The 22,323-nt window shown below is 37.0% G+C and overlaps 1 protein-coding gene across 2 annotated transcripts; it reads right to left on the bottom strand.

Moving 5' to 3' along the window:
- Positions 1-452: 452 nt before the first annotated feature.
- On the bottom strand, positions 453-22,010 carry LOC121407030 (serine/threonine-protein kinase PRP4 homolog). 2 transcript variants are annotated; one of them, XR_005968863.1, is made up of 14 exons: positions 21,900-22,010; positions 17,705-18,709; positions 16,443-16,835; positions 15,793-15,877; positions 14,310-14,799; positions 13,498-13,556; positions 12,686-12,773; positions 12,384-12,531; positions 11,540-11,677; positions 11,140-11,293; positions 10,259-10,373; positions 4,646-4,884; positions 2,622-3,752; positions 453-1,483 (listed from the first exon to the last, which is right to left on the bottom strand). XR_005968863.1 is itself a non-coding variant. In XM_041597925.1 (13 exons), exons 1-13 carry the CDS (start codon positions 21,914-21,916, stop codon positions 3,549-3,551), a joined length of 3,135 nt encoding a protein of 1,044 aa, XP_041453859.1. In that variant the 5' UTR covers positions 21,917-22,010; the 3' UTR covers positions 453-3,548. The 2 variants fall into 2 exon arrangements, 1 of the variants encoding a protein (XP_041453859.1); XM_041597925.1 differs by having other exon boundaries at positions 453-3,752.
- Positions 22,011-22,323: the final 313 nt, after the last annotated feature.

The raw sequence follows: 22,323 nt of genomic DNA, 5'->3' as shown, positions 1-22,323 counted from the left end.
ACATTATAATAATACTATTCAATTGCTAATGGTAGCTTTCTTTGTTACCTAATGCTAAATAATTTCAATTTTGAATGCTGTCATTTATTGCATCAAATTTGTAAAGTGTTTTTATATGAATCACTATATCTACAAGTGATTATTTTTATCATACTTATGGTTCCTGTAACCATATTGGAGTAAAAAGAAAATACCATCCATACTTGTTGATGAGTGCATCTTCTCAAAGACCATCCTCTTGGGAGGGGTTGCTTCCAACAGAGCAGCTTGAGTAACCATGGTTACGCATCATTTTGTAGTACCAAACGATCCCAAGAAAGGGAGAAACACAAGAAAAGACGTGTCAGTGAAATAATGTCTTATGTACCGGAGTAGTGATCATCAACAACATCATCACCACAATCACATATAAACTCATCACCAAAAAAAAGATAGTTTAAACTCTGCACTTTGTTTTCCATCTAAGTTGTATTTCGTAACATTTTTTTCACATATTCTTGATCTTTTCAGAAACTTTACATGATCCGTCCTCTCTTACAAGATCAAAGTTCAAATGAAATCCATTTTAACAGAATATCATCTATTTGCTTCTACAGATACCATTAAAAAAATCAATGATAGATATTGATTGTGCTCTTTTTCAAGACTATATACAAAAAAATATCAAAACAGAAAAAGAAAACATCATAGTAATGTGTAACAAATTATCTGACCCCAACATTAAGAATCATTCATTCTTGTCATACATACTTGTACATGTATGACATACGACAATATCACCAATCTTTTGTACTTTAAACATAGGAAAACAGTCTTGATATTGACTTATACAAGCATAAAACCAGTCAATTCAGTTCCTAAAGCAAACTGTAGTGAATATATCCTATACAACGCACAAGACAAAATAAGTTTGGTTTGAATAAACTGACAGCCGAGGAAAAAGACAGGGGTGCATGTTTAACATCAGAATTAAATACCAACATTTCACACACTTTAAAATGATCTAAGCTTTAAATACAGGCATATGGTGATGAAGAGGAGAGCTGATTATCATTTAAACTGTTCTTATTCAATATAGCAACCTGACATTCAAAATGGTAATTATTTCAGATTTGATCTGCCAGATTCAGTTTTTAAGTCAAATTTGCTATCAGAATATTAAATGTGCAATTTTATCAAACTTTAAATCATAATTAGACTCAAGTCATAAAATGATAATATACCGGGGTATCTATCCCTGCAATGCCAGCCTGTATAGACACATTTGTGATTTCCCTCTAGGAATTTCCCACTGGGGGCTTTCCCCCTTTCCCGTGTTGGGATTTCCCCCTTCAGTAATATTTACATGCATATCATAGTACATAATCATTGAAATTAACACACTCCATTCACACATGTACTTTACCCTGCACAGTTCTGCTACTGACAATGCACTTTATAAACAAACTCTGCTTGAGCTGAGCACTCCCCAGTTGAACCAGCGCTATGGTGAGGGGGAAAGAAATCAGGCAAAAACAAGTCAACTTTATGTATTCCATAGCTCAGAGAGAAAAAAAAATGCTAAAAAATGCGCTTGATATTCACTTTTTGCTCTATGAATTGTGATAATCAGGGGACCGTTCCATAATCGTAAGCATTGATAAGTTCTCATTCTCCAACAGTAGCAATGATGAATCAGCAAAAACAAATATCCAAATCAATTCCCAATTCCTCTCATTTTTCTGTTTTGGGTTTGTTTTGAATTTAATTTCTTTTTTGCAACTGTTTATGATTTCAAGAGATTTTGGTAAACTTTTAATATTAAAGGAGAAGTATCAAGCACATCTTTAGCATACATTTGCAATAACATTGAGAATTACAAAAAACCTTAAAAATCTTGAATTCATAAATATTTCGTAATTTGTTTCCCTGTGATAATTAAAATAATTATTTCATTGTTTCATCGATCTAATAGAAAACCACTTGGGAAATTACAAAATATAGCTGTAAAGGCAAATTACAATTTTTTTAACGTGACGTTTCATTCTTCATCACAAAATTTACAAATTTTTAAATAGATCTATGCTAATTCTACCCTTGCACCAAACATTAGAATGTAAAGGTCAAGACTCAACACCAAAGTATTCCCCAATGGACATCTTATTCACAGCCAAAATCAAATTTAAGATGAACGATTTTCACGATGAAAAAAAGGACATTTAAACAAAGAATATCTTTGCTCATTAAGAGCTGGATAACTACAGTTGAATCTCAAGCAATGTGATTTTGTGAGTGTGTACGATCTCTGACAAGAGCAAACATTTTTTTCATGGAAAATATGGAACAAAATATTTCAATGATGGAGGCATACACTCCACAGAGACAAATATCCAACATTCATTTTAATTATTTCACATAACCTCTCTTTTTTTGTGGAAAGAGGCCTGTTTTGGTATGTCTCCATTTAGAATAGAGTTTGCAAAAAAAAAACCCACATATTTCTCATTCCTTTGCATTATTTGTATGTTGTTGGTGGTGAGGGTGCTGACTAGATATATACTATGCAATGGTTTCTAGATCGGATATCAACATGTCTACACATGAAAATGATATTACTACACAAATGACTTTTTTGTGCTCACACATGATTTTAATAGTTCTGTGTTGTACAACCCGGTGTGCCCTCGGCAGCCGAACAGTTCTGGAAGAAGAACACAAGAAAACAAATCAGCTGAACCTATTTCTTAAAAAAAGCAATTTCTTACAAACTGATGTGTACAATGAGAAGTCTCTATGGTAGCTCTTGAGAAATGATTGAAATAATGAGCAAGATATCTATGATCTATTCCAATTAGTATGAAAAGAAAGTATCAACAAATAAGAAGAAAATGGAAAATACTTTCACTTGATTATTTCAGTTATGTAATACTCGTTGGAATCAAATAATTTATAAATGGGGTAAATATTAATGAAAAAGCTCAAATCTTGTTGGCCTGAGAAGTTGGGGTAGCAGGTCCCCCACCTCTTGAAAAAAAAGTTTCACTGATTTCTCAAACTTCTAAAAACTTACCTCAATTAATGACCTCTTACCTTCTCTTCTTCAAAAGCTGCCTGTCCAATCACGCTCTCAGGAACCACAATTGAATACAAAATAAATCGTGCAATATAATATAAAAAGTACGACATGAACTCACACAGCACTCTGAAGAGAGAGTACCCCATATGAAGATTTACCCATTAACACCTGCAGAAAAATAGCTTATGCACTCTATGCACATCCACAAATATACAAAGCAAAATCTTCTAAAATTCAGATGGTCATCTTTAAAATGATTAATAAATGTAAAAAATAAGCTATGATACGGAACATAGCTCTATTACAGAACCTGAGTTGAAGCAAGAACATTCTGCAGTCAACGTAAAGTACAATAAAGAGAGGTTGCCATGTGGAAACCTGATGGCTAATGACATCTCAAGAGTACTACTACCGCTCGTCTAGCACCACATGGAGTGCGTCATTCAGGGCAAGGCTGGGAGGGGACCCCAGAAGGGGATACCCTTGCCCCCGTTTAGATCTTCTCCTGGATGAAAGAATGTCGTAGCACTTCGCTGATGGAGATCCGCTTTGAAGGATCTAACATGAGACACCGGTCTAACACATCCTTGAGTTGCAGAACCTTGCGTTGTTGGTCATCTGGTAAACGTTGGTAACCCAGCAGCTCCGTGGTCAGGTCTTTGGTCGGGTTGATGACGGTCATCACAGTCACTTTCTCCTGAAAATAGCAAAGTGTTCGTGTCATTACTGCTACTATTATACTGCTCTCCCATGACAAAAGAAACATTTTTTTTCCAATTTTTTTCTTTATCGATTTGGATATTTAATATTCTTTACATTTTGCTTAATAAATTGGAGTCCAATGGCCCCAATTTCTGAAAAAGATATGCTTCATTTTTCAAAAGCAAGTCATTCTATACATTTCCACATAATGGCATCTTAATGCTAATGACCAATGTGATTATTGATCTTGGTATTTAAGAAACACGAAAATAAGTTTTCAAGGATATTCAACACAATGGATAATTTTCAATTTTAATTCAGGCTTCTGAGAAATATTTCTTGTCCTACATTTATTGACTAAAACATTGAATTCTTAGGACATGCATTGAAGTTAGCAAATTATCACTTTTTGATACTCACAAGAATCATTTTCAAAATTAATTTTGTCATTCTTTTTGAAAGGTCTATAGTTGTTTATCATTCATTAATAATGCCCCAAGGTGCTGTATTGACATTTATCATGCTTTGGTGGAAATTTCTGATGTTCAGCCTAAATCTAAATTTTTAATTGCTAAATATATCAAGATTATTTTTTTCTATTAAATAAACTGATTTTGTGACCAAAATGTGCTTTATATTGCTGTGTAAACAGTACACAATGGGTAATTGGAATGTGAGGGATGAGTAACCACTCATTGAAATAAATGACAAGAATTGCTATAATAATTCTCTCTAATTAAGGAGGAAAAAGTTCCTACTGGAACTTAAAGAAAAACAAATTTGTCTTTACTGTACAACTTGATGGGTCAAATTCATATTTCCAATTAGTTAGTTAAAATTGATGGGTATTTATCGTTCTTCCAATAGAAATAGCAACAAAAAACTTACCCTCTCTGTGACCTTGTCCACTTCCACATACTTGAAGTTGCAGTTGGAGTCGAAGTGCTTGTCCCGCAGCATGCCCTTGCGGATTATCCGATGGGGCATCTTGCCCTTGAGGTCCATGAAGAGTTTCAGCATGTGATTGTTGGTCTTGCCAGGGAACATGATCTTACCGGCGGCTAGTTCAAAGATGGTGCAGGCTGTGCTCCAGAGATCTATGGCTGCATCGTAGCTCATACCAATGACTGGATGAGGAAAGATAGGGGGAGAGGAGGGGGTCCAAAATGAAGAGTATAACAGGAGGAGGGTGAATATTGGAATGAAGGCCATAGGATGGAATGTAGGAAGGAGAATGTAGACAAAAAGGTAATTTTAATGTAGGAATAAGAATGATGGAATGGGATAAAAGGAAGTTAGAACGTAGAGGTGGGGGGGGGGATGATGACAGAATTTAGCAATGTAGGGAAAAGGAGAATTTTGGTATGGGGGCATATTGAATTGTAGGAAATGGGACGACGGTGGAATGTACAGAAAAATATTGTGTTTAAATGTAAAGATAAGAGGAATGTTGGATGGTAACAGAATGTGAGGTTAGGGAGAATGAGGTATTAAAGGGAAGATAAAAATGATGGAATGTAGGAAAGGGGGAATGTTGAATTGTAGGGAGAGAGAAAATTTTGGAAGAGTTGAGAGAAGTGTTGGAAGAAAAAAAAAGTAGAAAAGAAACATAAAATAAAGACATAAGAAATAAATAAATGAAGGGTATGTGCAATGTCAGGAAAGACGGAATGAAAAACAAGATGTCATATGGACTCAAAGAGTGCATGAATGAAATATAATAAATATCAATATGTAGTAAATCAATATAATGTCATGACTTCCCACTGTATAGTTATTGTATAGGGTCTCGGGAGCGTTTCATGAAAGTTATCAGCACTGACAAGTTGGCTTTCTCAGACAGTTACCATAGTAACAGTCAGAGGCAAGTGCCTCACAGCCAATCAAAACCGAGGATTTCACTGAAATTGTCAGCATCGCCACTTCAGTCTGCGCTGACAACTTTCATGAAACACCCCCGGATGTGGAGAGACCACACTCATGAGAGCAGAGTTGCACCAATGGTGGTTGTGACCTTCTTGCATCAGGATCAAATTCTCTAGTCACCAGTGTGGTAGGAGTCAATAAGGAATCACATAACAGCTCTATTCATACATAATATACAATGAAGAGCAGGAGTGCTTATCATTTTCATTGATCAATTGCCATAATTCCACTCCACAGTACATGGCAATGAATATTCATGTATTTAAGCGGCTGCCATGATGTAATACTCTCACTGCATAGTCCATGTGAATGTAGTCTTCATCAGCCAGTTTTGTATTGAAAAAATATGTTCATTTCTGAGGATAATTATTTTAGAATCTCATGACGAAAAACTTCCATTTGAGAACACTATACCCCAGTTCCCCTTCTCATCAATTCTCTTCTCCAGCCGTAACTGCCTCAAGAAAGCAATTTAAGTATCAAAACACCTGTTTCTTAACGTTGGTCCGAAGATAAAACAACAGCCCGGCATATACAGTCACAGCAGGGGGCCACACACGATGGGATGCATGCGCAGCGCTGAGTGCGGTCCCTGTAAGCATGCCGTCATTTTTATTCGCTTACTTTCCTCATTCCGAGGTCGATTTTCTTCGTTCGAAATTGAAAATGGATTAACATTGGGTTACTGAATACAATATGCCTTTGAAAACGTGATTAAATATGGAATACAATAATTTCATTCCGAAGGTCCTACTACAGGCAGAGAAGTCTTACGTAATAGCGCAGCTGTTGTTTATCTTTTCGTCCTTGGCTCAACGCTCATATACTGGCCTGTGGGGGTGAAATTGAGACAGCGGGGATTACCCCTGGATTACTTGGCCAAGCGCGGTTGATAAGGGCTTGGAAATGAGTTTTAGGAGATCCAAATGGAAAATGGGGTACAACACCGCAGTTCGCTATCAGAACTGCGGTATTGTTTTAAAGGGAAGTTTGACGTAATGTTTTGGCATTTCAAATTGATGATGACCAAAAGAAACTACCTACATGTAAAAAGTAACTTTTCTAAGGGAGAAGACCATGGAAAAGCATTCTTTTCTCCCAATCAGGAAATTTTACATGAAGAAGTTTAAAGCCTTACAAACATGACTGGGAAAAAAAATGTTTCATCACATAATCAAATCATCCAGAAGAAGTTTTTCAGTGGGAAAAGGAAGAAGACAAACATATGAAAACAAGAGTGAAGTTGAACAAAAAAAGAGAACAAGACAAAATAAAGCTAAATGTTTAAACAAAATATCATGACTATAACTAAATACATCACCAAGCTACATGTACTTAAAAACTTTGCAAAGCTTAAGAAGAAAAAAAAACAGGAGTTCAATAACCAGATATTCTATTATTTGAAAATGGGTGGAATTGTAATCTACATGTATATCAAAGTTTCTTCCGATTTTTATGTAACATTTACCATTATTAAATTCATGGCTTATGAAAAAAAAATTAAATAGTTGGATCCTAGCAATAGACATGACAGTCAGTAGAACTACTCAAGAAATATTACTGATAATCTATTCCATTAGGATCATTAAAAGATTTTTCAAATAATAAAAAAGCAATCCCTGCAGCTGCTTGTATTATAAGCTGGATATGGGAAATTCCCTAATTCTTTGTTTGGCTTGGGCTTTCTTAGAGATTCTGAGAAATATCCCATTCAGATTTTATTGATTCAAACGGATACATGTATGTGACGCCTGATAAAGCAATATAATATAAAGAAAATAATAAAAGGATACCCGCCTAAGATTTGTTTGAAATATAAAGAATTACATTAAATAATAAAACCCATGCATACAAATCCTGAGATATATCATCTTCTATTCAGTCCCTTGATTAAACCATTCTAAAATGAAGAATAAAAACACACTAATGGTCCAACATTGTGAATCATGAATAAAATAAAAAGTCTGGTATACATGTTTCTATTCTAATAAAATTTCAATGACGCGTCTAAAGAAGACTTAACAAAGTCCAACTCCCTTCATAATTTGAACCCCAACCTAGATAATTCCATGTATGTTGTACGTCTGTAATTTTCCAAGGTAATTCAGTTCTAAATGAGAAGTTACATGTAAACACTGGTTCAGTAGACTTTGGTTCAAGCCCTGTGCAGGGTCTCTCAAAATAGTATCCAGGTGGGTGTTTCATAAAGCTGTTCGTAAGATACAAATGACTTTAAGAACCACTGGTGATCCTTTCTTACGCGCTTAGCCATCGCCAATGAATATATCATTTACCACACAAAAGGATCACCAGTCGTTCTTACAGTCGCTCTTAACTTACGAACAGCTTTATGAAACGGACCCCGGGTGGGTGTTTCATAAAGCTGTTCGTAAGATACGAATGACTTTACGCACGACTGGTGATCCTCTCTTATGCTATGTGTTATCCCTATGTTATTGATTTATGACCTAAGAACATGTTCCAGTCGTGCGTAAAGTTGTGTGTAACACTATGAACAGCTTTATAAAACACCCACCTGGTTCCTGGTTTTGTTGATTGGTTGATTAGTTGGTTAGCTTGGCTTTTAAAAGACCATGCTTATACCAGGGACGTGAGAGGGAGGCACGTCCCTGCTTTTGAGGATATCATCGTACATCACACAATCACCATGGTCACACCAACCAGGGGGCCGTTTCATAAAGCTCCTCGTAAGTTAAGAGCGACTTTAAGAACGACTGGTGATCCTTTCTTACGCGCTAAGCCATCGCCAATGAATATATCATTTACCACACAAAAGGATCACCAGTCGTTCTTACAGTCGCTCTTAACTTACGAACAGCTTTATGAAACGGACCCCGGGTGGGTGTTTCATAAAGCTGTTCGTAAGATACGAATGACTTTACGCACGACTGGTGATCCTCTCTTATGCTATGTGTTATCCCTATGTTATTGAGTTATGACCTAAGAACATGTTCCAGTCGTGCGTAAAGTCGTTCATAACTTTACAAACAGCTTTATGAAACACCCACCAGATGAATCATCTTATCAATGCACATCGGGAAAAAAATACAAAGGTCAGAGGTCAAGGTTCACACCATGAAGCATTTCTTTTAGAATGGTGACAGCAGAGTCTTAGTCCCCAGATGCAAATAATCATATCTGTTGGATAAACGACTGTAAAAACCAAATACACACACCCCAAGTCTTCCAGTACACACTATTACATGAGAGAAGTTTTTAGACATCAAGGTTCCACAATGGAATCATGTCTTTTAGAATGAGGACGGTAAAGATTCCTTCACATGCCAAGCCTTCACGTACACACATCAGGGTCCTGTTGTACAAAGAGTTATGATTGATCTGATCAATCGCGACTATGGACGGCCAGCAACGTCAACATCTATTATGCACGTTTGTTCGAAATATTTTCTAGCTGTAATGTATATTCATGCATTCATTGTTTTCTTGAAAATTCACTGAGCTTCTCTTTGCATAAAAAGGACATTGTGCAAATTTTTCATAGAAAAAAATTAAGACACTGATGGATTTCCATAGATTTACAATTGATCGGATCAATCGTAACTCTTTGTACAACAGGGCTCAGAAGTAAATACATGTACACCTGAGGGTGTTTCACAAAGAGTTGAGTATAACTTATATTCATGCTTAAATATCAATGTGCACATGATATGTAAAGTGCAATCTTATTGGTTAATATGTGGTGTGCACGTCCCTTTTAGCATGATTTAATCAATGAAGGAATACCTTTTATATCACATGGGAACTTACATGTAAGTGTGAATCCTATTGGTGTTGCAAGAAACTTGCCACTGATAGCAAGTCAAGTTTAAGTCCCAATATGAATCGAAAGTCATTTATCTCATTGCAAATGTGCAATTGATTGGTTGTCTGCTTCTTGTATCAACAAGTACAAGCTGGTTTGTTCTTGTTAAAAATGACCTATCACTTGTAAATTTGCATCTGAAATTGCAATTGATTGCAAATATTTTTTTGCAATACCCGCTATGTTACATGTAAATCTTTGTGAAACACCAAGCTTTACATGTAAGAGCAGAATTACACTCACAGCAGAATGAACATGAGATGCTACAGGAAAAGTCTCAGTTCACACTACAAAGACCATGTGTCTAATGAAAAAATCTGCAATTACACAAAACAGGTACATAGGTCCCTATGATGGCCTATTCACAACTGTGAAAAAAACGTAAACTAAAGTGGTACGGTAATATCTCCTGATCATGTGTCCTTGATAAGATAATATTACATGGAACAGTAAAAGGAATCCGCAATTGAGGAAGACAGTGCAAGAGATGGGAAGATAACATACATGTGTGGACAAGAATGTTTGGAAAATCACATAGAAAGGTGGAGGACCGAAACGGATGGATTAGAAGGGGCTGCAACTTCAATTGCCATGATATGTCATGGAATTATATAGGTATAGGTACATGTAAGAGGTCAAATTCAGAGGTTAGAAGATCACCCCTGGGTCACCGGCCGATGGCCAAAAATGCCAGTCCCCAAACACAATCGGTAAATAAAAATTCAACTCACTTATTTCAGGAGCACGATAGAATCTGCTGACAAGATATGGAGTGATGTCACAATCAGCTACATGTGAGGCTGAACCAAAATCACAGAGTTTTAGGATTGTCTTTGATTCATTCACCTGAAGAAAAAAATATACATAAATAAATGATTTCTACCATTAAAGGATTGTGGTGCTCTACAGGGAAAGACAGGAATGGATGAAGTGATAAAGCTCAATATAAAGAAATATAATGTATAGACAGTAAAACACTACAGGGGGTGGTGATTGCCCCTTCCCCCATAATTTTTAAGTAGTGAGAAAAAGAAGAAAATGATAAGAGGGATAAAAAAAAATGAAGAAAAAGAGAAAGAAACGGTAAGAGAGAAGCAAGAAGAGCACGATAAAGAGATGTATATCAAACTTGTAATTAAAGTCTGAATAAGAATTTGGTCATCTTGCCAAACCATAAATACATATCACCTTTTCATCATCAAATAGCCTGGAATTTCTATCTCACTTTCTATCTCTTATTTATCATCTCTTATTTATGAGTTTTTGTTGATTTGATTGTTTCAATCTCCAATTTGTGTGACCATCCTAAAATGAAAAATTATGTTTCTAATTCATATGAAGAGTTGTAATACTATGAAATTTTCATGGCATGAGCAATTAATAAAGTGAAGTAAACAGAGGGAAAATCAGGTCAGGCAAACCAAAAACGGTACAGAATTTCATGGTTCTGCCCTTTGTTTTTTATTTCAGTGCATTTTTTTTAATAACCTGACTTATTCTTTAAAGAATGGAGGGGTTGATTGTTGGACTGCACATCATCACCACCAAAGATAGAGAGGACTTGATTTGTTGAACATGAATAAGTGCCTGGCATAGTATTTTTGAGACTTACCAGAATATTATCCGGTTTGATATCAGCATGCAGGATGTTGCATCTTTTGAGCAGTTTGAGGGCTAGGAACAGCTGCTGAGTGTACGACCTTACTGCCTTGATGTGTAACCCTACATCCTTGCCATATCGCTTCAACACCTCTCGAAGGTTCATACTGTACAGAAATCAAGAAGAGGGGTAAATGTAGTAAATACAAGATATTTAATACATATGGCAGGTATCTCAAGGGCAATTATTTGCAGCAGACCTGCTTAGAAGGTAGTTCTTCTTGAAATTAAAAGCAAAAATGTGTAACCTCCTGAAATGACCCTGCAAAAGGAATACAAGATTACATTATTTCCTTACTTGAGATTTTCCAGTAATTAATTAATACTGTTAAGGGAGAATGAAAGTATTTTACCTTAGTGGTTCAAAGACAAGACAAAGATGCTGCCTGTAACTGAAAGATCTGAAGAGACGAACGCAATGAAACTTATCTTCCCTGTCCTGGTCATTGAGTCGCCTGAGATACTCTAGTTCTTTCAGGCCAGTCTTTTGCCTGGGATAAGAGATCATGGATAAATGTAGAAATTCAAACATTGAAAGTAACACTTGAAAATAGGTATTATTGCACTTAATGATTCAAAATCATTCATACATGACTGACCACAATTTTCAAATAGGTAAGAAAACAAAATTCTATGCTTTTTTATTTCATTTAATATATTATTTCATTAGATTTTATGATAGCCAGGTTGTGAATTTCACATTCCTAGCAGACTTAATCATCTCTCTTTAGTGTTGTTAATGTATAGTATACAAATGATTCCTTAGCACACTAAAGGCACCTACTTTGCAAGATCAAAATCCTGAAATTATACAGAATATTAAAGAGGTTATGTGAAAGTCTCCACACATACACACACATTGTCTTTGTTTATCTTCAGGAAGAAGAAGAAGGATCAAAGATCAGGGATGCCAGTCAATTTTGCTGACTGGGCTTGAAAAGAAGAAGAAGAGGAAGAGGAGGACGAGGAGGAAGAGGAAGAGGAGGATGAGGAGGATGAGGAGGAGGAAGAAGAAGAATCAAAGATCAGGGATGCCAGTCAATTTTGCTGACTGGGCTTGACAAGATGCCAGAACACATCAGCCCCCAAATGTGTTGTACAATATAAACCTGAAAAGAAAATATGAGGTGGGAAGTTGTCAGAGCCTCAAATCGGGTAAAAGCCTGAGAACTTGAATCTCTGAAAAGACATACTCACATGAGTTCATTGTTACGGATGATCTTGATGGCCACGTCCAGCTGACCTCTGGCTGTGTCCCTTGCTCTGACCACATTACTGAACACACCCTGACCAGTGTAGCCATACACTGTATAGCGCTTGTCAAGGCTCTCTCCAATACGCACCCCTGCGGATGAAACAAACAGTGTACAACAGGATAAATTCCTGTGGTATCAAATCACAATTTGCTCCACAAAACGTCTCTTTGGTAGCAATTTTTCTTTTATGTACAACAGAACTAGTTGAAAGCTTTTCTCTACTGATCAAGAGTTTGTACTTACGATAATATCCTTCAGCATCATCCCAATTATCAGTGAGACTTGGGTTCTCAGGTCCCATCTGTCCAATGCCCTCACGAGTGGATGGACTCTGTCAGGAAATAAAACAAATAATCAATGTATGTAGATAATATGTCATGTGGAATAAAACTTAAACCAATCAAATGTGACCTCAGCTATTTGACATAACATATACACAATCAAGGCCTTATAACATCAAATGCACTGTTTTTTATAACACGTTTATTATCAATTAATCAAATTAAATGATTTCAGTAGCTTGAGACTAATATTGCAAAATGAACTGTATAATAACAAGTTTAAGAAACAGCACCAGTTATATATAATTCAAGGCAATTTCACAAGTCTATGACAAAATATACTATAAATTAATGATTGTAGCTATTAACTACACGACATAAACAAGTTTTTGTAAAGAACATGGTGTGCTAACTACAGTTACACTTAACCCTAAAGACTGGGGGTCTAAAAGGCCTCCTAAATATTTTCTAATGATGTATTTGTATTGTGAAACCCTCTAATCATGAAGTTTCATTACTTTTCTCATGAAAACCTTAATTGCCATTAGGCACCTAAAAAGTTACAAAAAATATATAAGAAAGAGAGAACCCTGTACTACAAATATCACTACTGATCAAACCACTATAATCATAATTGTTGAAAAAAAATAGTGCAAGTGTATAATAAATAAATCTAACCAATAAAAACACAAGATGGATTTGTAATTATATGTCCATACACAACATATCATAAAGCAATATAGCTATCATTGTTTTCTATGAAGGAACACCCACCATCTTGAACATATCCACCTCACTAAACATGTCCAGTCCATTTTTAGCTGTTGCTTGCTCTGTATTGGAAATCAAACAGAAATACAAACTATGTCAATTGAAAAGCCATATTAACTATAAATGTAATGTAACTGGAAGGGTTTCTTAACAAAACAAATTTAAACAAATCACTGATGATACAAACAAAACCATCTAGTTTTATATTCAAAATCTGAATGAAATTTTGTAGTTTTCATGTGAATTGTATGACATGGTTACAAAGTAAATAAATAGTAAAAACCAAAGAAAGCATTTCACATGTACATGTAGTACCCCCAATAATTTTTATACTCAATCTAGGTTTAAAAAACCCTCTTCTTATTTATTATTCTGATTTTCACAATTTATTTTCTATATTTGCCATCAACTGGATTCAAACCTGGAAAACCTTGTGAACGATTGGTGAATCTATTGATTTGGTTTAGCATGAAATTCTTTGAAAAGAGAGGTTTCACTGTGATTAATAGCTTGATATCTTGATTAGTTTAATTTAGCCTCAAGACTAAAGTGGTTTTATTTTCCTGACTTATAATGCCATTGTCATGTGAAATGCATGTATTACATCCTGACCCATAACTTGACGACATAAAGCCACATTTTGGTAGGTATCCAACAGGCTTAACATAATAAATACTAGCTAGTTACGACTTTCTATAAAGCCATTTCGATACTTTTCCGTAATTTTAGCAGAGGTACAAGGGAACTCTTTCCCAAACGGATATTTGAAACAATCAAATGCTTCATGACTAATCCTTGTACCACAAGGGTCTTACCTTTATCTGATTTGGGTTTGACAATATCGCTCAAGTTCTTGTCCATACTCCCTTCAACATCTTTAGTGGTTGAATCCTCATCCTCACTATCACTCTGAGGAAACGCCTCCTTTAATCTCTTCCTCTCCAACTCCCTCCTCCTCTCTCTCTCCGCCTCCTCCTCCTCTTCCCGGAGTCTTTCCTCTTCATCTATCCTTGCTGTATCTCTATCATCCTCTTCCTCGTCATCACTGCTGGCCCTGCTTTCTTCTTCACTGCTGTCATTGTCCGAATCTGATGAACTGCTCTTTTCACTCTCCTCCTCCTTCTCCACTTCCTCCTCCTCCTCTTCTTCCTCTTCTTCGTCTTCATCATCCTCTGAATCCTGGCTCTGTTCACTGCTATCTTCTTGCTCACTGGGCTGGGGTGACTGTGGGTTGGATGTGGGCTCGGAAGGCACCTGAGCGGGGCTTGATGCTGCACTCTCTGCTGCCTCAGCAACTTTGTATTTCTGAAAAAAAATATTCAGCATTAACAAACTACATGTATATTAGCAATGAATACATTACAACTGTTTTTAAATAGGGATCTTGATGCAATTTGGAGGAAGATAGATATGAATGTTCAGTATTTTATCAAATCAAGTAAAATTCATTTAAGATATAAGGCAGAGTAATGTCTGAATTTTTCCCCCTGGATTGCGATGGCGTCTTGACAGTGAAAAACAACGGTATTGTTAAAATATTAAAATGGATGTACATCAGATATCTTCATGTTCTCATTGATTAAATCCAAATCCATCCGATAAATCCATAATTTATTGTTCGAAATAGACATGAAATGAAATACTCTGAAAATTTGCTTTGCCCAATTGATCGTGGGCCCGGCAGTCGCTGTGCAGCGCCAGATCGACAAGGCTCTATCCCTTTAATCATTGAACGCCAAACAGGGTAGCAGCAATTCCCATCTTTTAACGTCTTTTGGTCTGACGCGGCCAGGGTTTGAACCCCCAACCTCCCGGTTATGAGATGGACGCTTTACCAACTGAGCCAACACACCGGTTGATGCCTTATTGAAAAAATACTGGAACATTTTTTACAATTTTCTCTATGAAGTCTTGTGAAACTTTTGAGACCAAATTTGCCCTGCCATTAAGTATCACACGGCCCCATCACTTTTCATGAGACAACAGCCATGACACAATGGCAAATTTTAGTAATTAATGTACAAAGTCAAGAAATGACGGAATTGATAGGTGATTTGCTTTCCATTCCAACTGGTCTGGATGAATGGATTAGGTAGTCTTTGGGGATGATAAATGACTGTCATAATTTTCAAAGGGGAAAAAAAGGAAAACAGGAGTTAAAAAAGGGAAATACACCATGTACTCTCAAGAAAAAATGAATTTATTAATTTTCCACTTAGAAGCTCCCCTCTGCTAGTCTGCTCCCTCCAGTTATTCTTTAGTTTCAGGTTACATCATGTCAAATAATTCAACACTAACCTGCATTAGTTGCTGCCTCTCTCTTCTTCTTCTCTCAATAACTGCTTCTTCATCTTCCTCTTCATCTAAGTCAACATCAGGGATTCTAAAGGTCAGAGATTTTTTTTTAGTTATTAGAACATTGCACTTTCTGCAAAAGGAAAATGAACTCTGTTTGTAATAATACTTATTGTAAAACTGTCCAAATTATTTCCATTCCAATATGCATTAATGTGCCAATTTTGAATTGATCTGTAAAAAAATTCTCTATTTATCACTAAAGTAGGTGGTTTTTATGAGTATTTGTTATAATTTTAATTACCTCTCTGTTACCTTTATAATAAACCTAATCTCTAATGAACCAAGTTTATAGATGATCCATTAAATGTTATGACCACATTTCAAAAACTTAACCTTAGGTTAAGATTTCAATGTTTTAGCCTCAACATGATCTAAGTTAATCGACCCCATCATCCATGGCATTTGACCTTGGCCATGTCACCTGGGAACTACTATGTTAAGATTTCAAAGTTAATGCCGCCATCAGAGAAGTGGCATCTATAGTCTTACTCTGCAAAGTAGGCAGACAATAAAAGCAAGATTGACAGCATTCAGTCTCACAATTAAAGGAGAAAAACTGGAAGAAATTTAATCAGAAATTGGTGACTTACTCATCATCAGATGACTCCTGTTTCAATGACAGTCCCTCTGACAGACTGCCTTTGAATTTATCTCTAGGTGACCTACTCCTGCTCCTTCCCCACCTTCTTCTTCCTCGTCTATCAGGACTCCTACTTCGTCTTCTTCTATTGCGTGACATGTCTCCAAACCGCCTTGGCGGGGATATCCCCCTCCTTCTATCAAACCTATTGACTGGCGACCTGCTGCCTCTTACTCGCCTCTCCAAGGGGCTCCTGCCCCGCCTCTCGATGGGACTCCGCCCCCTTCGACCAAGGGGGGATCTACTTCGGTCTGGACGGCGGCTTGGAGGGGAAGGAGGCCGACGAGGGGGAGGGGATCGACGGGGTGGACTTGGTCTACTCCTTGCAGTTTCAGTAAATGTCCTGCAATAATTTTAATAAACCAAACATTAATACTATTACAATACTTGTATGACTACTACCATGGCTCCACACTAACCCTTTTTTCTACTGGTCTGAACCTAAAGTTACTGGTCCCCGATATACAAAGAAAAACAAAGACCAAGTTTATTTTGATGTCTTTTATTGCCCCCCCCCCCAAAGAAAAAAATCCATACATACAAACAGTACACACACACTCAACATAATTAATGAAAGCCATTTCTTAATTTTTGAGAGCCATTTTTTGAGAAGCCAGGGCCATTTTTATAATTTGCAAGAGGAGAAAATATCATTTGTAGCAGTTTGATATTTTTTACTGGTCATGTCAGACCAGTAAATCTGGCTATTTCTGAAAAGTTACTGGCCTGACAGCAATTTTTACTGGTCTGGGACCGTCGGACCAGTGCCAGTGTCGTGCACTGACTACTACTATAATTCCAGACAGTTCATTTCATTGAAATCTTCATACATGTAAATAATTACACAAGGTGTGTACACAGCAAAGCACAAATTAACAATAATGAATATATACAGGAGTATAACATTATATTCATATATCAGTGGGCAAAAATATTTATCTACCTGTATAAAAGCCTATTGATTTTACATGCACATGTAGATGAGATGCATTGTTTGCTTGTTTACTTCAGTGCATCTCGAAAGAAATAGAAATTAAGTGCATTCATACATGTACATGTATGTAAGTCAAAAATTCATTTTTTGCAAAGGGGGGCAGCAGGGTAATAAGTAAAGCTGTACAGATGCTACATCAAGAGAAAACATGTTTCAAACCTAAAACATTTTAACTGTTAATTCTTATTGGAGAAGTGTACAAAACTACAGTCACTAACCTCTCTTTTATTGGAGACCTGCTCCTGTGGGGTTTAGAGTCCCTGCTACTCTCCCTTTTAGCTTTCTCTCCTGATCTGTGCTCTCGCTTGGGCGACCCCCTAGTGTCACGTACTGATGCTTTCCTTCGGTCTTTCGACTCCTTACCATCTTTAGGCTCCCTCTGCTCAGATTTAGTGGCACTTGGTGATTTTCTAGATTCTCTTCTGTTGTCTTTGTCCTTGGAATGTTTCTTATCACTCGATAAATGACTGTCTCTACTAGTCCTGCTTTCAGAGGATTTAGAATTGCTGTTATCAACCCTGCTGCTAGAAGAACGCTCAGTGGTTGGCGACTTACTGCGGTGTCGTTTCTTTTGAGAGCTCTCATCTTCCCTTTCCCGCTTCCTCCGGTCTGATCGCTCATTGTCTTTAGATTCTGATTTTGAGGATGGTTTGGAGGATTCCTTGGAACTCCCTGAATGGATCCACTTTGAGAGGGACTGTTTCAGAACAGTGTCTTCATCTTCTTCTTCATCGGACTGGTAACCCTGAGCAATCAAGTTCATTCCAGAGTGTTCATCGTCAGCTGTAGCCAGCAGCTGAGCTTGCAGAAGCTCCTTCTGCTTCTCTAGAGCAGCAAGGGATTCATCAATGTACTCCCTCTCCTTCCTGCGGCCTTCCCGCCGACTGGTTTGCTGCTGGGGAATTTTTGGCTCAAATTTAGGCAAAGGAATGGTATCTTCTAATTCAATATCTGACTCGGATTCATCAACTGCAAAAGGGACAGCAGCCGGAGGTTGTTCCTCTTCCTCCTTCCTGCTCTTGTGCTTCTTGTGCTTGTGCTTATGCCGACGGTGTCCATCTTTATCCTTGTGATGCTTATGCTTGTGGTGGCTCTTTTTACTTTTATGCTTGTGCTTCTTGTGTCGACTACTACTATGAGACCTGTGTCTGCTCGAATTTTCTTTACCTGCTGGAGCATCGTTGCTTAAATTCTCTGTTTCTGAGGCAGAGTTACTTGACATTCTGGAAGAAAGGAAAAAAAGAAATGATAGAGTACAATTCAAAATTTCAATAATGAATAAAAAGTTTCCAGTTGTTTTTTTTAAATTTGATTTTAGTGGCTGCAGCAATGTTGGCCCCTTAAGTTTTAACACCTGGGCAATTGTACAAGATACCACAAGCGTGTAGAACTGCAGTCTAAGATTTAAAAAATACTTGCATACTTGTTTCAGTCAAAAATATCATTTAGCACTTGTTATGATATTTATTGACCAAAACAAGTATTTTACGATTCATGATATTTATCGGCCGATTAAAGTATTTTTTAAAAATCTAAGTTGGCAGCTCTATACGAGTGTGGTATCTTGTTATCGATAAAAGAAAAAAAAATGGCGACGTAAACAGACTGGGTAAGTTAACGCTCGTGCTCTTATGTTTTTTCAAATTTAGTACTATTTATTTAATAAATATAAGGACCTTTAATATAAACGGGGGGTTAATATGGACTTTGGGCCCATTTATGTTAGTTTGGGGGCTCCAAACGTAACAGACAACTGTTGATTTAGCTTTAATTTGACCATGGGAATCTCATCCCTACACAGAGATAAATGTGATCCACTACCAGGCGTCATTGGGGAGTAAGCCTACGTAGTATGAAGGTGGGCCCCAAGTCTGCGCACCTAACAATTCGAGGTAAGATTCAACTGAATTTCTTCTTATTTCACAAAACTTTTGGTTAATAGTGTTCCTTATATTATTATGAGGCAAAAAGAAGCTGCTGAAAACTGCTTATCTAAAAAAAGAGCCAATGGAGTAAATTAGAGAGTCAAAAGGGGCCTAAGCTTTCGATCCTAGCAGAATCTTCGTCGGAGGCAAAATGACAAACACATAAAGTGGAACACCCATAATATAGACCACAAACATCCAACAGCAACACTAGAAACAAGGAGACAAAAGGGGCATTAGTGAGAAGAGATGACCAATCAGGTTAATGAAGGGGATGAAAGAAAAGGAGTAGGCAGACACAAAGGGAATATAAGTAAGGCCAAAGAAAGACCTCAAGCCAAGAGGGATTAAGATATGAGGCAGGCAACATCAAACAGGATCTGGAACAAAACAGTGATAGATGGTATGAGGAAGAGATGAATAACAAGAGAATTAGTGAGAGGTGGGTCAAACAGGTAACAAAGAAAGGCATAATAAACTGGTGCATAAGAGTGGGGAAAAAAGGGAAAGAATGGGGAACAACTGAACAAGTGCAAAAGACATAAGTATATATTCTAGAGCAATACATATAATATATTATTAAAAATGTACCAAATTTCTCATTAAAAAATGACAGAAAATATAAGATTTCCTTGAAAAAGCCTCGAGCAGTCATTTTCAGATTGAAAAAAAAATGGTACAGGAGCTTACACTGGAGGTCTTGTTCCACTGCTCGTTGCCAAACTCTGGCTGACATTCTGCATCCCACGAATGCTTTATGGAGGGGAAGTTTTGAAACTTACAAAGGCAATGTTCCAGAAGCTAGATAAATGTCAGTCTCATCTATTTAAGAGAATCATCGGTGTCCCATTGACTGCACCAGATGAGATAGTTTTCTTGTTGACTGGCCTCATCCCTATTTCTCGTCAAATAGAGTTAAACAGACTCCTTCTACTAGGACATGTAATCAACCTGAGCCCTGGACGTTTCGAACTCAAGACCTTTCTTCATGCCTTTGCCCTCCTCACTCCCTCTATAAGAGCTTTGAAGGATTTACTACTTAAATACCAACTGCCTGACTTGAACTCACTTCTTGAATTGACTCCTTCATACCAGCAATGGAAGCAGGTGGTCAAAAGTAAAGTTCATGCAGCTGTGAGAGAGCAAGTGGTTGGAAGTATATCCCAGAAATCCTCCCTGAAGTTCTGGATGGGAAAATCAGAAATCAATGTAGAGGTACTCTATCCTCCCGGTCCTGTCCAGGATGGCTTGAGGCAAGCATTAATATATCGAGCACAACTTCTTTCTGGGACATATCTAGTACAGGCTAGAAGATGTAAGATCGGAAAGAGCACTAATACCCTCTGTCCTCTTTGCAAGCTTGAAGATGAGACAATCGAGCATTTCATAGCATCTTGCATCTTTCTAAAGCATATTAGAGATGATTTCATCCCCAAAATCAAGGAGATATTACAGGATCATCGATGGTATCTGGAGCATTTTTCTGACAAACCAGCTGTAAACTACAATTTCAATTTCACCCAAGATGTTCTTATTGCCTTTGACTCAAAGCTCCCCCTGGATATCAATGCCAAGCTATTAAAAGCGACTTTGATATATATCACAAAAATCCATAATAGCCGTTCCAGTGCTCTCCTGGCCTGATGAGTCACTATCATTCAGTCGTTAAGATACATATACATCACATGCGGGTTGGACCCGACGATCTCCGAACCAAGCGGAGGGATGAGAACAGAGAGAGAGAGAGGTACCTAATGTCTGCGCACTCATTCACTTTGCACACGATTCAGGATTTTTATGAAAAAGGCTGCATTTTGAGGATGTCACATGAAATGCACTGAATTCATTTTTTCCACTATTTTGAGTCAGATTTTTTTATGAATACCTGTTATTGCATGTGTAAAGTTCGTGCTCGTTGCATATCTTCTTTTCCTAAAATCACACAGATACGCCGGTGCGCAGACTTAGGAGACCACACAGACATGGGGGAACTGACAATAAATATCTTTTACTCCCCAGACGCCTCAGACTCAGAGTCCAGGCTAGCATGGTCTAGCCTGGCTAGGTGTCCGGACACTTTATATTTTTGAACTGAAGCCTTCTGTTTTGTCTTTTGCCTTTTTGGATTACACCAAAAATATGGATTCAATGGAAGCAATCATCTTCTATTTTGTTTTCTATAACATTTCCTTACATTTTGTACTAAAAACTGATGAAATTTCGCTTGTAAACTTTTCCAAATGACTTTCTAATATTGATCGTCCGGACCCACGATCTGTCCGGACACACAACTACCGTATACCGCCGGTACTCGGCTATGGGTCCTCGCAATGTCCGACTGTATCGTACCGTACGGTACCGGTACGTGTGGGAAGCTGGATTTGAATAGAAGAGCTTACCTTCCAACTTAAATTTCAAAGTACAGGTTGAATTTCAATTCAAGAAAGTGTATTTTAGAATTCATTCAAAAATATGCGAGTTATCTTACCCGTCTGTATCTTCCATTTCGCCTGCCTTATTCAGGAAAGAGACATTTTTACGAAATATAATTTCAGGAGGTTTATGATACCGGTGAGTTGAGACGAATCGTAATCGTGTGAATCGGCAACTTTGATGCAGATATTGTGAAGTGATTAATTATTTTAAAAATGTATCAGAAAACTTAAGCAAAAAATAATTAGAAAAATTAAATATTTTTAATAATTCGAAATCATAAATATCACTCATTATATAAAACATTACCAATTATAATAAAGTGATCTGTAAAACTAAAGCATTTCGAAAAGGTAGGCAACAAGGCTTACATTAGAGTTCGATAAGTCGCTCTAAAACATAAAGACACAAAAAATGCAGTATTTGACATATTTTCATTATTTTTTACAGATAAAACATTTATTTTTAATTATACATAA

This window comes from Lytechinus variegatus, chromosome 2, assembly GCF_018143015.1.
Source record: "Lytechinus variegatus isolate NC3 chromosome 2, Lvar_3.0, whole genome shotgun sequence".
NCBI classification, from domain to species: domain Eukaryota; kingdom Metazoa; phylum Echinodermata; class Echinoidea; order Temnopleuroida; family Toxopneustidae; genus Lytechinus; species Lytechinus variegatus.
This window is presented reverse-complemented; position numbering and strand designations above follow the sequence as displayed.